Here is a 16480-nt window from a genome sequence, read left to right as displayed (position 1 = left end):
TCCAATTACGCTCAGCCATTGTTGTGAGTGCACACGCCAAGGGGCTGCGAGACAGACAGCCGTATTTCGCACATGACTATGAAAGGCGGAAGAGGAAGTAGTTCCTTTGAATGTAGACAATCCGAATGTTATGGTTTCTTTTCACTGTGTTCCTGTTAATGATAAACTACAAATTTAACCTAAATTACTAAAATATCGATATTTTAATGTGAGAATGTATTCTAGAACATAAATGATTGGTATGGGAGGAATCGATATTTCAGGATCGATCCGCACATCACTAACACATCCGCACATCGTTGTTGCTAACGACAATGCATAAAAAACAGTCGCTTGTCCATCCGTAGTGTGGTTATTTTAAATATAAGAGAAAGAGAGAACTTTAAGAAATTTAATATAGCCACTACAGTGACCATCAAAACGATGAAAAACTATTGCCATAAAAAGTTTATTTTGCGACGCCACGAATCAAATGAGAGTGTAATATGAAACGATAGACATTTTCATATCGTCATCTGATAGATATGGTTATATTGAAAAGCCCTATGACTAACCTCGTATTGTGGATGGATTATTTCAGTTGTTCTCCTGACTGAAGTTTGGTCCATTTACAGCATCCTGCCATGCGATTGCATTTGTCAATAACCATCGGGAAACCTCCCGATAACTTTCATCCAGTGAAAAAAGTTAGCATTCATGCTCCATCTTCACTGTGTTTATGTTATGCTAACATAGCTGTGTCGCTAGCAATCACGCAGCACATCATTATATACCAGCTAGTCCAACTTCAATAACCCTAAAAAATTCAGAGCCGTTTAGTTTTCTGTCTTCATTTATGTTGGAAGTGATGGCAGAGCTGTAATTTCTTTCAGAGATCGCTCAGTCGGAACATGCTATATCATGTTTAGGTGGAAACTAGTGAGCTAACTTCCTAGATGAAACTGGATGTTAAACTTAATTTTTACACCTGGTAAAGCAGCAACGCTGATCATTTTATTAAATATGAAAGAATTTAGACTGTTTTTAACTCTCACTGATGACGCAGTGTTCGTTTGGCTTTGGGACTTGAAGTAGATGGAGTTTTGGACCCAGATTACTCCACGAGGCTCTTGACTGCGGTAGCCGTAATGCTCCGACAATCCATCAAGCGGTGCAACTTCGTAGCTCACCAAAGTCGTACTAAAACGTTTTTTGACAGATTTTTGAGCGCCTATACCACATAAAATTAGTTCGAGGTCAGTAAGCACAACCAGAATTCATACATAAGGTGCACTCCCAACTTTTGTAAAAATTAAAGGATTTTAAGTGCACCTTATAGTGCGGAAAATACGGTATCATAAAAACATAATCTTTGTCAACTCTTACTTCAGCTCGTAGTGTCAACAATAATGAACGTTATCTGACAATAGCAGAATGGTAGGAGTTCACAAATGTCAGCAAATGACAAAAAGCGGGGTTTCAGATTGAATCCAAAACAGCCTAAGCTAATGATCTGTTGTTGTCTTAAACCAGTATAATGTGACATTATACACAGGTTAATATAATGGGTCATGTTAGCTTGAATTTGGGAAGCTAGATGACTAATTTCCACTCGTGTGTTCATGGTTGCTGTGTCACACCCAAGTCAAATTATATTGTCATTTTGATATTCCGATATACAACATGTAGCTGGTCTCTAAGTTGTTGCACAAAATAGATGCAATGTAGTACACAGTGCAGAATCCAGTTGTCGATGCTAGCTCCAAAATAGTACACTAATGATCTGCGTGCTAAAACTAGCAATTGAATGCCAACTGCAGCTCACTTGGTATCTGTGGGCGTCAATAATATCAATAGTTTTGCAAAACTCTTTGAAAAATGGGTTCAATATTGACCTGACGCACCTTTGAGAATTGTCCATAGAACCTTTCCTTTGAGGACTATAGAGTGAAACACTCCGACTGTATGCTTTGTCAGGCAGTGGGAGGTCAAACACAGGACTTCTATTCCTGCAGTTTCATTGATCTAGTAGCTTTCAGATCATTCCTGTACTTCAGTGCAATCAGGCCCCCTAAATAGCAGAGTACAGTAATTCAAGGCTGAGAATGTTCACATACTTTCATGCAAATGGCCTTTGAAGGCCTTTACTTTTTAATGTAGGCAACTCTGAGATTTTCGCATTGAGTTTCAAATGTGCATTGTTGAATCGATGAAAGGTTCCAATTCAATCCTTCAGACTTCCTTCAAACCATCTAGGTTATGTCAAATCCTATTGATCTGCCCCTCTGATCCCTGTACAAGAACTCTCTTTGTACATAGAAAAGTTTGAAATATGGGAAAAGTGAAACTTCTGTATACTTTCACATTTGTGCACTTGAAGCAAGTCACAGTCTTTAGTGGTCTGATTGTTAGAGGGGGCTTTAGATGCTCTAGAGATGATCTAAGATGTATGATCTAAGGCATTAAACCTACTGTGTGATGACTGCTGCAGTGTTTACCTGTGAGTTTACCTGGGGGAAAAGACAGTTGACTGTTTTTAATTTAGAAATGCTTTATGAGCGTATTTCCCCGAGTTCAGTATTTTGTCAGTGAAAAATGATTAGAGGGGGGAGGGGAGGGAAAAAAAACCCTTTAGTTTCAGCAACCTGAGTATGAACCTGAGCATGCTGGCTCTGTCATGGCTTAATGAAACGCAGGAAGGGGAGAAAACTACTATTAACAGTCGCAGCTGTGCTTTCCCTAATGTGCAATGTCATTGTGCTGAATGGAGACATCCCTGCTGCATCGTTTCACTCTGAGGGGAAGGAAGAACTAGTTTTATGTCGTGTGTTTCTGTGATGCAGCAGAGGCAGAATGTCAGCAGCACCTCTGTAGACCTCAAGTGTGGTGTTTTTTTGTTTTTGTTTTTGTTTTTTTTGTTTGTTTGTTTGTTTTTCCTTCTTTTTTGTTGTGGTTTTGTGTAATTATAAAGCCGTTAAAACATAAGCTGCTCTGTGACTGGAATGGCCTTAGCAGATGGTCTAACTTGTTGAAGAGATGTAGAAGGGCACAAATGTCTCTGTTTTGTTTTCACTTTCCAATCAGACTGTTTAAACTGTAAGCAGAGTGGGAAAACTCCCAAAGACTCTCAGATATCGGCACATAATTGTGGATTGTGTCCTTCTGTTTGCAGAACGTCTACCTGACTGGATATCCTAAGAATATAAATAAAAAGTCTAATCCAATGGATTAATTTCATTTGACAAAAAACATTTTATTTTTTTTTGTCCGGGTTTTTAAAAACCTATATAAGGATTTTAACGCTCGTTTTCAGGTTCCTTCTTTGGTAATAGATGGTAAAACATGTCTTGGAGTTGAACCTTGAATTGGGAGACCATTGACAGTCCCCCACATGAGCTAAGCTGATGTGTGCAGGTCACAGTATCTATTTTTGGACTGTAGAAAAAGATTCTTTAACCCCTGACTCATTACACTCCCTACATGCCCCCACCTAGCTGCTCCACTTTTAGCCCAGGCTCCTGTGAGGTGAGTGAGTCCGGGTGGGTGTATGGGCTGAAATGGGGAGGGGGTTACTTCCAGCAGGCCTTGTGGTTGGGTGGATGCCCGTACACTCTCACTTTCTCCCTTGTGGAGTCAAGTCAGTCGTGGAGCCAGGCCAAAGCAGCTGCTCAGTCAGCTAGCCTGTGGAGAAAGTGGACACTAGACCAAACTTTCCCAGCGACCGATTTTCTTGTACAGTTGGTGGAAGTGCCAGATTGAGCGGTTACCAACGCCAGGATGACTCGTGATTCGTAAGTTTCAGCCGGCCATAGCAATGGAGCCGATGTAGGATTTCGGGGTTAACCATATTAACCATTTTCTATGTCTTTACCTACAGTATTATCATCTCCAAAGCAGAGTTGGCAAGTATTTGTAGTATAGGCTCAGGGAAGTGTGATTATTGTGGAGCTCAGTCTCTCTGCCCGTCTACCTGTCTGGCTGAACCATTGCCATTTACCATGGACACTCAAAGTTCAGCTGAAACGCTCACTGCAGCTGTTATCAGCATCCACAAATTCATTCATTATTCGGAGCCCCCCAATCTAAAAAAGCTGCTCTCACCAGTTGAGGAGCTTTCCTTTTTATAGAACTGCAGTAGCTGTTAAACTCAGAGTCCAATCAGAGGGAGTTTGGAGCTCGGTTACAGGATAGGATTCATCTCTTCGTGTGGTGACAGGGTACTTTTCTCCTTTGCTGCTTCTAGAGCTGCCGTTGTTTTTCCTAAAGGACTCTAAAAACCTCTTTGCAGGCTTGTCCTTCTTGGGTTGTTGTTAAAAATGTATGTGATGGTGACTCGGGGTATTTTATCTCTGTGGTGATAGTTCACCTCCTCTTGGCAAATATCTGCTGTCTCATTAGTGTGAGGACTGCTGATTTGTGCCCTGTGAATCTGCTCGCCACATCATTTTTATACCCTTTGTTCCACTGAGCACGTCTCCCTTCATTTTCATTTGGATGCTTGGCAGCATCAAAGTGATTTCCAAAATGTGTTTCACTGTAATAAGTGGAGGTAATGTAGCTAAATGAGTGATTTTAAACTGGTATTTTGTTCAATGTCCCCACATTCACAACACTGCAAATTTGACTTGGCATCCATCTGCAGATCACCTGCTGCCCCATTTTTCTTTTTTTTCTTTTTTTTTCTTTCTAGAATGGTTCACCCAGCAACAATGACATCATTGTCCAGGCTGGACATCAGAAGCATTGCAGGTCAAATGACAGCAACACAGAGTTATGCTCCCACCCCACACAGCACCGTGCTGTTCTGTTATGTCTGTACTTCAAACCTCAGACCTAAATCACCACTGAAGGCAACAAAAGCAAACTGCTTTATCTTGGAATTTTCACAGACCAATAAACAGTTTTGCTGTTAAACTCCAGATATTCATGTTGAATATATTTGCTACTTGGTTATAGCCAAAAATCATAGTCATTATAATTTTGTTCAGTAGTGTAACCTTGATTATTCAGTAACTTCACAAATGGCATTTATTTATCATAAAAATGTCTTTTGATATTTACTTTTTCCTTTGATGTTGATACCTTTTAACTCTTATGCCTAAAATCTGACGTGTGTGCCTGGTGCATTCTTACTTATGTGTCTAAGTTTGCAGTGACTCTCTTTATCCTTTGCTATTGTTTTTGATTTATGTATGTTTTGTTTTGTTTTGTTTTATTTTTGTTGCATATGTTGTTTGTTTAATTTAAGACAAAAAAAACGATTAAATGAATGAGAGGTAAAACTTGAGGGGGTAGGGACAAATAAGTAAATACTTCTGCCTACTCCTTTTCAAACAAATAATGGAATAATAGTTTGTAATGATTGTGAAGGCACATGTTTGAAATGTTTGAAATAAAAATGAACTGAACTGAACTATTGCTAAACAGCTTGTAATATGCTTGAATGTCATATAGCCATTAGCTGGAGAAGGCTTGGGTCCAATATGTCAGAGTGGATGACAGCAGAATTCAAACAGAGGACTTTTACATGGTACAAAACTGCTGAATGCTGAATCTCTTGAGTAAAACACTCAGTCGATTAGTGTTTTCTTTGTGAGGCACTTTGATCCTTTTTTTTTTCTAAAACTGGGGTTTGTGCCACAGGTTGGTGCAGAAGGTCAAGGTGCAGATGAGAATACCAAAATAATGAAAAAAAAGTCCCCACCCAGCATCCGCCTTCTGCTGAACACTGTCGGTTTCAGGTTTTTCTCCTCGGTCCACTCATGTAAAATGATCCATGTGCCTTTCAGTGTACCTGAAAACATCCTGGGAGAGGTATGCAAGGACAAAGGCTGGTTTTTCTTCAGCTGTATTCCACTCAGTTTTGCCGTCTGTGCAGTAATGCGAAGCTATCTGTGTACTGCGGCAGTGTTCTCACACCCTGTGTGCTGTGAGAACCGTGACTATACTCGTATATTGTCTGGGATTAAATGGACCACTGATATCACTAGTTTGTCTTGTGGACAGACCTCCTTAGCAGTCTTAGCGTACCTGCCTGCCACTTGATCTGTAGCTTATTAGCCATTCATATCCCTTGAGAGACATGCATGTCTGTGTTTCAGCAGCAGGGTGTGTGGGGCTTTTTTGTTTTTGTTTTGGGTCCTTTTCCCAAATTACACGAAACTGCTTGATTGGCTCAGCACAAGAGGTTTCCACCATGATCCAGCTTTCTTGTCTTTTCTCTTGCTATATTTCTGCCCCTCTAGTCTGTCACACTCCCTGATGTTCCTGGGAAACTGTTTGGTACCACATTAATTCATCTTCCTCTTTACTAATCACTAGTCTTTACAAAGCTGACTCAGTCACTCATGACAATATTGTTTGTAACTTTGTCTGTCATAATACAGAAACAAAGACTGTTGGCCAAGCAGAGACTAGCAGCCATGTAATTTTTAATTTTCTTTGACAGTGTGTACTCAGAGTTACCGTGACACTTTGATTGTCCCACACACCAAGTCAACTAAACTTAGTAGTTCATGTTAGAGATTTTCTTGGAAAAACAAAACCAACAGTAATAAAATATTTGATCAACTTCATGTAATCGTCAAAGTTTAAATTTTGTTGCTTTCAGCTAAAGTTCTTAACTTCAGTGATTTGTTTCCAAGCCGTACCAAATGCTCCTTTTATTTAAACTTTTTCATGAAGTATAACGGGGGTGTCTGTCCCTCAAGCCATCCCTGCCTCTCTCACTTTGTTTCCAGAGCGTTCAGCCTTAGCTGTCACTATGATACACTCATTTCAAATCTATTTTCTAATTTTCCATCCTGCTCTCTCCTAAAGAAAATCTTCCACTCTGTCACCTTCAGCTTCTCTTGTCTTTTTGTTAGTGCCATCTTTTCCACATTATACAAGGTCTCACTACCATAAACTAACTCTACTTCTGTTTTGTCGCTGTTGCACCGGTCTCCCTCTCATTTACATATATGTATTCTGTCGTGCTTCCACTGACTTTCATTCCTCTTCTCTCCAGAGCATACCTCCACCTCTCCAGGCTCTCTTCCACCTGCTCCCTACTCTGTCTACAGAGCAGCGTTGTCGTGAACATAATATTCCATGTAGACTCCTGTCTGACTTTATCTGTTTTGCTGTCCATCACCAGAAGCTGTTGATTCCTGATGTAATCTCACCCCCACCTTGAAACCATCTGTCACTCCTGCTGTAGACATCGTCTTCTGTCATCATACATGCCCTGCACCACCTGCACATAGTTTTCTGCCACTTCTGACTCATCCACAGTTCCTCTCTTTACTCCCTTTCATTGTGTAGTGAATCACTTTTATCCATCTGTAATTACTACAGCACTTCTGATACAACACACTATAGAGAAGGCCATGCATCTTCCCACTCTACAAGACTGTGTTAAACAATCTATTGCCCTCTCTCATACACACCTCTGTACCTCCACAGGTATGTTGTCTGTACCACCTGCTTCCACTCATCATCCTCATCACCACTTTTTTTTTTTTTTTTTTTTTTTTTTTTTTTTACCGACATTCCTTTTCTTATGTGCTTCTCAGCACACTGTCTTCACTTGTTAGTACATCTCCATCACTAACCTTAAATCTGCTGTACATCCTTTCCAGCTCGATCTCTCTCCCTATCCCCTTACTCCAAATCCTTTTCTCCTTCCTTAGTGTTCAGCTTCACATACAACTCACTGTAAGCCTTGTCCTGTGCACTATAACAAGTCCCATTCAGACTACACATACAGCGAATCATACAAATGTAGGTATTAGGCTCAGAAGGCCAGTCATACCTCACTAAAAGCATTTGGAGTTTAGGTGTGACTCCATTAAGTTAAAGCAAGTGTTCACGACTTCATAAGAAAATTCCTGATGTGAACTGGGAGACTGGGGCTGTAGAATGATCCATAAAATGTTGTTGTGTTATGGTTAATTTGAAGCTTTACTGTCCAAAATTTTCAGTCTCAAATGTCCTGCCTTGATCTCTCGGTAATCCCAAAACTGACTTCTTCTAGGAGCTTTAGTCACCAATTGAACTATTTTGAACATGGCAGTCTGCTATGAACGAAATCTCTCCAATACTCCTATAATACTCCTACATATGACAGTTTCAGAAAATTCTATTCAATTCAATTTTATTTATACAGCACCAAATCCCAACAACGGTCGCCTCAAGGTGCTTTATCTTGTAAGGACCCTACAATAATACATACGGAGAAAAACCCAACAATCATATGACATCCCTTTGGCGACAGTGGGAAGGAAAAACTCCCTTTTAACAGGAAAAAAACCTCTAGCAGAACCAGGATCGGTGAGGGGCAGCCATCTGCAGCAACCAATTGGGGAGAGAAAAGGAAGATGGGACAAAAGACATCCTGTGGAAGAGAGCCAGAGATTAATAACAAGTATGTTATTAAGAGGTCTATTAACACATAGTGAGCGAAGAAGAAACACTTAGTGCATCATGGGAATCCCCCATCAGCCTATACCTATTGCAGTATAACTGGAGAGAGAGAGAGAGATAGATAGATAGATACACAAAAAAATTAAAGCTCCCTTTCTTCCTCACGCTCCTCTCCTCTTAGTCAGCTATAGTTGTTTTGTTTTTGTTTTTTTTTCCCCCTCTCTTGCCTGCTGAGGCAAAAAGTACTGCTGACCAGCCTGATGATGTCATCCTCGTCCCTCAGTAACACACGGACACACACCCACATTAGGAAGAGGAGGCTGTTTGTTGAGTGTAAATAGAGAGGAGGGCTGTTTCAGCACCAGCAGGAGAACTGCTACGATTGATACTGTACGTTTGATCATGTGATCTCCAGATTGGATTCATTTAAATTAGAAGTAGAAAGTAAATACTCATATTTGATGAAAACCCTGCTTTATTTGTCCATATTGAAGATGGGCTTAACTCATGTTACTTTAACTTGTTTAACTTGTTAACTTGTTTAACTTGTTAACTTGTAACTTTAACTTACTTTAACATGTTACTTTAACATGTTACTTTCTCATGTTACTTTAACTCATGTTACTTTCAAAAAATACATTTTCTGGAATCATTGCTGGATCCTGTCACAACCTCTAAATATTAATTTCTAACATCAAAGGGAGGAGGACTTCTCTCCAGAGTATAGTTAATGATTAGAAATAAGTAAAAGTACCATCTAATTCTGTGATTTGACTGATTTTATACTTTTGTTTTTTTTTTGTTTTTTTTTTTGTTCTATTTCTTTGAAAAAGCCAAGGTAAATCATGCAGCTTTGGGGGATTTAATACTGGACATTTGCAAACAATAGAGGTCTTAATTCTTAATTTCATTTTCTACTGCCATTTATCCACCCCTGACTCATCGTTACTCTGCTCTGAGGAAACACTAGCTGCTCTGTTAAAATGTGTCACTGTGACCTGTGCCTCGACTCACAGGTGTCTCTACAATGTGTAAAGCTGGTGTGACTGAAACTTGACTTGTACTCTGTTGTGGACACAGACAGCTTAGTAGTCATTCTGGTTATACTACTTGTGCATGAATTACGTTGCCTTTCACACATGTATAATTGATGCATTGTAATTTAAGCTCTCCAGGAACAAACCCGCACAGTCATAAAAAACACCCTGCTTATGTAAAATGCTTATGACAGAAAATTTTTAAAAAGGAAAATGAGACTGGGCAAAAGCAGTTCAACGATTTTGTCGTAGTTAATGTTGAATAGTTTATCCACTAGAGGGCATCCGGTGATATTTCAAACATCGCTACAACAACCAGCTGATCCGAGCAGTAAATGAGTAATCCACGACTTGTTGTATCAGTAACACAAGTTTATTTTTAAACATTGAAAATCTCATATTATCCCAGACGAACTACAGCTAACAAATGTTGGGCAAATCTCTTTGTGTTGTGTGCCTGGTTACATCAGCTGGTATAACCGGTATTTTGACATCTCCAAATACTGGTATCTCTGTCAGCCTTAGAAATCCTGCATCAGCTGGGCTCTGTTGATGACTGCTAAATATTTGTCTTCATTACTCACTCTTCTTGTATTAAATGTAAGACTTTGTGAAACTGACACTGTGGAAGCCGTTGTGGTGTAGCTATAGTTTGGGAGTTTTGTGGTATACAATCTGTTAGCATTGTTCTTTTCAGTGTATACAGTACAATGTGTGCACGTCGCTGTTTTATTTAGCTTTTGAAATAACTGTGTGGGACGTAGCTTGCGGTTTATGAGCTGTGTGTATGTTTGTCTGTGGCATTTGAGCCACCTGTACTCGGCAGCCTCCTGCGGTGACACAACCTGAAATGGCATCAGGCCTCGGGGGAGACGAGATGTGCTGCTCACTTCATCTCTTTCTTCTCCTTCTCTCTTTCTATTAGTAGAGCTATTTGCAGCATTTCTTTCTTTTTCAGAGCTTACACTGCTCCTCTTTTCACCTTTTCCCGTTTCCCTGGATCCCAGTATTACTAAAGGTTCTATACAACTAAAGTCTTAAAAGGCACATTATGCTTTTCCATATTTTTTTGTCCATTGTTGGCATGGTGGATGCTCATATTAAGTTGGCTGAAGTTTCAGCATGTGTACAGGTTATCCATGTGAGCCAAAAGCTCAGGCTTCAGAGTTTTTGTTTTTTTAAAAAAAAAAAAATTTATTCATGTCTTCTCTACTTCTGGCTGTGATATTATAGAGAGGGATATCCCTACTATGGTCATCTCAGGCATGCAGCCACAGCTTTGAGAACAGCAGTCCCACCCACCTGCTGTTTAATCTTTCAATTTGTGAAACAGTGAAGCATAATCGGGTAATGTAAAGGCAGAGGTACTGCACCAAGACGCAGTTTAAGATAAATACATGGGAAAAAGCTGAACTGCCAGTCATTCAAAGCTAATTAACTGGAGTCTAAATATAAAACTGCGGCGATGGAAATGACCAGAACAGGTGCCCTAAACAAGGTTTCCACACTTGCTGCACATCTATAAGCCTCTTGGCAACCCACCTCCACCCCTCCTCCTCCTTTATGCTGATATGACTGTTGTTTAAAGGCGTATCTGTTGTTGTTGCCTACGCTGTTCAGTGCTGGGTTTTGCTGCTGTTTTCTGTTCTCTGGAAGTTTTTGTAAACACACAGTTTGGAGTGTTTCTGAACAAAATAACCTCGCCTCTTTTGTAATTCTGAGAGTGTTGTTAATTGCCAAATTACAACCCTGGATGTTTTCAAAGTCACTACTGGCTGTAGTGATCAGCCAAAGTCATTTGTAACGGGTGTTCAGATAGAAATAACTGATAGCTTATTACAGGTGCCTCACACTGCCCTCTTCCTCCTCCTCACCCCTCCCAAATGGATTGTAATAGCTTGTGATGTGTGAGCATGGTTTCGGCAGCTTTTGACTCAGTGCTTAAGTGGAGTGTGACAAACTGCTCTCTGCATAGACCTTTCATTCGTCAAGCCCCGTTTTCCAGGGCACATGCTACCTCTCCCTTTAATAGTTCTGTCTTACACTGGCAGCTGTACTTTATGGACGAACCGGAATTTTAATGTAATTATATACGTCTTCATATTTATTTATTTTTTAATCTAAAGCTGTATATCGGACTTTATAAATGAGACAATGACAGCGTATGTTTGTATGCCTGTGTTGTGTTGAAGTGCTCAGTTTTTCAGTGTTGCCTCAGTGTCTGATTTCATGTGCTGAACCAAAGCGCATATATGCATCTCCTCCAGCTCTTGTTGTTCCGACCTCCAAGAGTACAGTCTGCCCTTGGAACCCTGTGTATTTTGTGTTTGTGTGTCTGTCTCAGTGTATTTTTTTTATACATTCTGTGTCCTGCCCTGAAAGCACATGTCAGCCCTTCTGCGCTGATAGAAATTCGCTGCTTTATTGAGGCTGATTTAGTGCCTGTCAAGCCAGCTGTCCAATGGGAAATAATTTTTAAAAAGTCCTTTATTTTCAGCTCTTGTAGTATTTACATCCACTTTTGAATTAGTTTGTAGCCTTCAGGGTGAAGCACGACTCTAATTTTAACCCTGAAAAAAAGGAAAATGTGTTCAAGTCGATCATTTATCACGACAGCTGCTCAGGAAGACACATCTTCAGGACTGGAAAAGGCACTGTCAATCATGTATAGTAGAAATACATTGATACATTTGTTTAAAATGGAAAAAAGGCAGAGGTTGTTTTTCTTGTTTATATTCATTTACAGTCTGTTCCTAAGGAAAAATAATTTTTCCAATAAAGATATGTGTGATGAAAGGCACATATCTATCTCTAAATGAGCATGAAATCGGCCCTGCAAATTTATGAAACTCAATTCTAGACATAAATGCCCCAAATTGATTGGACACTGAAGGTGGTGAAAGGTTCAGTTTCCAGCTGTAAACTACTTGATAAGTTAATTTGGTTGGCATGTTTGTCCGATGGTTAGTACTGTCACTTCACTGCAAAATGATTCCTAGTTCAAAGCTGGGGCTTTTCTGGCAGGAGGTTGCGTGCTGTGAATCTGCTCTTCTACTCCTTTTAATACTTGTAACAAAACAGGGGGAAAAAAGACTCCCAAATTCCCAATTTAACATAAAAGTTGGCATAGCAACCAATACAACCTGGTACAGGCTGCAGAACAGCGAATCGCAGCACAGCAGGAAAGCCCAAATGTCGGCTGAAAATCCCCCCCCCCCCCCCCCCACAGTATATACAGATTCTACTTCACATGAGCCTTTATAGAAAGCTGTCGCATGTTCCATCCAATATTATGTTTGATTAGGAGCGCCAATGCGGGTCATTTTGACTTGTTAGGTAGATTCATAACGTATGTATGTTGATGTTACATTGTTCGGCACAATGCCAGCTGATGATAGCTGAAAGTGAAAGAAAGGATTTTAGCTGTGCCGAAGCAGGCCAGGACACTGAATAAAGAAATGAAGAACTTTGCGTGGTCGCTGTGAATGTCTGCCTCCTGTGACAACAGAGATGGAAATATTCGACTAATCCTTATTCCACATCCGCCATACATCACTGCATCTGGCTGCTCACTCTCTTTAGTCTATTTATTTAGGAGAGTGAGAGAGCAGAGTTGGGTGGGTGGGTATATGGTGAGAGAGGGAGTGTGTGGATGGTCACAGCGATAAAGTAGAGAGGGAGGGGAGGGGTAGATGAAAGAAGGGGTGATCAAGTGAGAGACAAAAGGTATGAGATAGATGTAGCAGAAGCGGCGAGGGGAAGGAGAGCGACAGATGTAAAGGATACCTCCCTTCATGCCCCAGCCCCCGCTTGCAACCTCCTGAATTGAGCCGCTGTGAACTGCTGGATCCCGCCGTGTGGATTTCTCCACAGCAGCCTCTTCCACAGGAGCGCAGGAGTGGGCTGTGCAGGAGCCTGTTGCCTGGATACCTCTGCTGTCGCTACGGCGGCGAAAAGCCAAGACCAAAGCGTGCGCGTATTTGCTGGCTGGTGCCGCTGCCATGGGAAAAACACAGCTGGCTGACTGTTTAGACGGTTCCCTCGCTTGCCGACTTGCTGGCTGACTTGCTGTCGTCGCATGTACGCATAAGGAAAGAATCACCCTGAGAAGGGGGCTTTAAAGAGAAGGGGGAGGGGGGTGGCTGGCACCCTGCTTTGCATGATGAAGAGAGCTGTTTGGTAGCAGGGATATTACTTTGGCAAAATTGAAGCAACTGCAACAAGAGCCGGAAAGGGCTGGTAGGGGAGAAGTCACGCTTGGGGCTGGCTGAGTTACTTAAGCAGGAAGGCTGTGGGCAGCTATGCAGATCCAGTCTTCTGGTCCACAGTCCAAAGCCTCCAGCTTCATCCTCAGTCAGAGATGTGTACTGGCCTCCAAAATGGAAATCCACCGGTACGTATCTGTTGTCACAGACTTAGTCCTGCTGCTTTTGTGCTCTTTCTATAGGAACCTTAAACGGAAACTGCTGCTCACTTTTGATCGATGGGAAGAGAATGCCTCATGCTTCACCAGTGACAATTGTTGTTGATTTGGTGTGCTCTTATCAAGTTATCTAGTCAATTTCAGAATTAGGATCATGAACCAAAATCTGACATACTGAACACTTCAGCATGATTACAAATGATCAAATGAAACTTTTAACCCAGATTTATGTCTGTTGGAAAACTAGGTGTAGGTAAAGGGGGGCAGTAGTGCTCATTTCCAACTCTATACAGTGGGGCAAAAAAGTATTTAGTCAGCCACCGATTGTGCAAGTTCCCCCACCTAAAATGATGACAGAGGTCAGTAATTTGCACCAGAGGTACACTTCAACTGTGAGAGACAGAATGTGAAAAAAAAATCCATGAATTCACATGGTAGGATTTGTAAAGAATTTATTCGTAAATCAGGGTGGAAAATAAGTATTTGGTCAATAAAAAAAAATACAACTCAATACTTTGTAACATAACCTTTGTTGGCAATAACAGAGGTCAAACGTTTACTATAGGTCTTTACCAGGTTTGCACACACAGTAGCTGGTATTTTGGCCCATTCCTCCATGCAGATCTTCTCGAGAGCAGTGATGTTTTGGGGCTGTCGCCGAGCAACACGGACTTTCAACTCCCGCCACATATTTTCTATGGGGTTGAGGTCTGGAGACTGGCTAGGCCACTCCAGGACTTTCAAATACTTCTTACGGAGCCACTCCTTTGTTGCCCGGGCGGTGTGTTTTGGATCATTGTCATGTTGGAAGACCCAGCCTCGTTTCATCTTCAAAGTTCTCACTGATGGAAGGAGGTTTTGGCTCAAAATCTCACGATACATGGCCCCATCTCTCTGCAGGTCATTCACCAGGTCCCCCCGTGTGGTTCTGGGATCTTTGCTCACCGTTCTCATGATCATTTTGACCCCACGGGATCAGATCTTGCGTGGAGCCCCAGATCGAGGGAGATTATCAGTGGTCTTGTATGTCTTCCATTTTCTGATGATTGCTCCCACAGTTGATTTTTTCACACCAAGCTGCTTGCCTATTGTAGATTCACTCTTCCCAGTCTGGTGCAGATCTACAATACTTTTCCTGGTGTCCTTTGACAGCTCTTTGGTCTTGGCCATGGCGGAGTTTGGAGTCTGACTGTTTGAGGCTGTGGACAGGTGTCTTTTATACAGATGATGAGTTCAAACAGGTGCCATTCATACAGGTAACGAGTGGGGGACAGAAAAGCTTCTTACAGAAGACGTTACAGGTCTGTGAGGGCCAGAGATTTTCCTTGTTTGAGGTGACCAAATACTTATTTTCCACCCTAATTTACGAATAAATTCTTTACAAATCCTACCATGTGAATTCATGGATTTTTTTTTTTTCACATTCTGTCTCTCACAGTTGAAGTGTACCTCTGGTGCAAATTACTGACCTCTGTCATCATTTTAAGTGGGGGAACTTGCACAATCGGTGGCTGACTAAATACTTTTTTGCCCCACTGTATACACTGAACAAAAATATAAACGCAACACTTTTGTTTTTGCTCCCATTCCCCATGGGATGGACGTAGAGACCTAAAATTCATTCCAGATACACAATATAACCATCCCTCCCAAACAGTGGTCACAAATCAGTCCAAATGTGTGGTAGTGGGCACATCTGCTATATTGAGATAATCCATCCCACCTCACAGGTGTGCCACATCAGGATGCTGATCTGACACCATGAGTAGTCCACAGGTGTACCTCAGACTGCCCACAACAAAAGGCCACCCTGGAAGTTTACAGTTTTTTGTTCTATTGGGGGTCTGGGGACCCAGAACTGGTCAGTATCTGGTGTGACCACCATTTGCCTCATGCAGTGCAACACATCGTCGCATGGAGTCTATCAGATTGTCAATTGTGGCCTGTGGAATGTTGGTCCACTCCACTTCAATGGCTGTGCGAGGTTGTTGGATATTCATGGGAACTGGTACACGCTGTCGTATACGCCGGTCAAGCACATCCCGAACATGCTCAATGGGTGACATGTCCGGTGAGTATGCTGGGCATGCAAGAACTGGGACATTCTCAGCTGCCATCTGCCCTGAACAATGTGAACCATGATTCATCCGTGAAGCGCACACCTCTCCAACGTGCCAGACGCCATCGAATGTGAGCATTTGTCCACACAAGTCTGTTACGGCGACGAGCTGGAGTCAGGTCAAGACCCCGATGAGGACGACGGGCATGCAGTTGAGCGTCCCTGAGACGGTTTCTGACAGTTTGTGCAGAAATTGTTTGGTTGTGCAAACCAATTGTTCCAGCAGCTGTCTGGGTGGCTGGTCTCAGACGATCTTGGAGGTGAACCTGCTGGATGTGGAGGTCCTGGGCTGGTGTGGTTACATGAGGTCTGCGGTTGTGAGGCCGGTTGGATGTGCTGCCGTATTCTCTGAAACGCCTGTGGAGACGGCTTATGGTTGAGAAATGAACATTCAATGCACGGGCGACAGATCTGGTTGACATTCCTGCTGTCAGCATGCCAATTGCACGCTCCCTCATTGCTTGTGGCATCTGTGGCATTTTGCTGTGAGACAAAACTGCACATTCCAGGGTGGCC

General features: G+C 41.8%; 1 protein-coding gene across 6 annotated transcripts in view; it reads left to right on the top strand.

The window, feature by feature from the left end:
• The window catches only part of enah (ENAH actin regulator), a 145750-nt gene that overhangs the window by 42835 nt on the left and 86435 nt on the right, over positions 1 to 16480 (top strand). For 3 of the 6 annotated variants that reach the window (XM_080881737.1, XM_080881736.1, XM_080881735.1), the window contains exon 1: positions 3613 to 3770. The exons of 1 other annotated variant lie outside the window; for it this stretch is intronic. In XM_080881737.1, coding sequence (XP_080737863.1) covers positions 3757 to 3770 — 14 coding nt within the window. In that variant the 5' untranslated portion in view covers positions 3613 to 3756. Of the gene's footprint in view, positions 1 to 3607; positions 3771 to 16480 lie in introns of those variants that run through there. 2 more of the 6 variants (XM_080881732.1, XM_080881734.1) reach the window with 2 other exon arrangements.

This window comes from Rhamphochromis sp. 'chilingali' (genome assembly GCF_963969265.1).
Source record: "Rhamphochromis sp. 'chilingali' genome assembly, chromosome: 5".
NCBI lineage: Eukaryota > Metazoa > Chordata > Actinopteri > Cichliformes > Cichlidae > Rhamphochromis > Rhamphochromis sp. 'chilingali'.
Note: the sequence above shows the minus strand (reverse complement) of the source record. Positions and strands in the feature narration are given on the sequence as shown.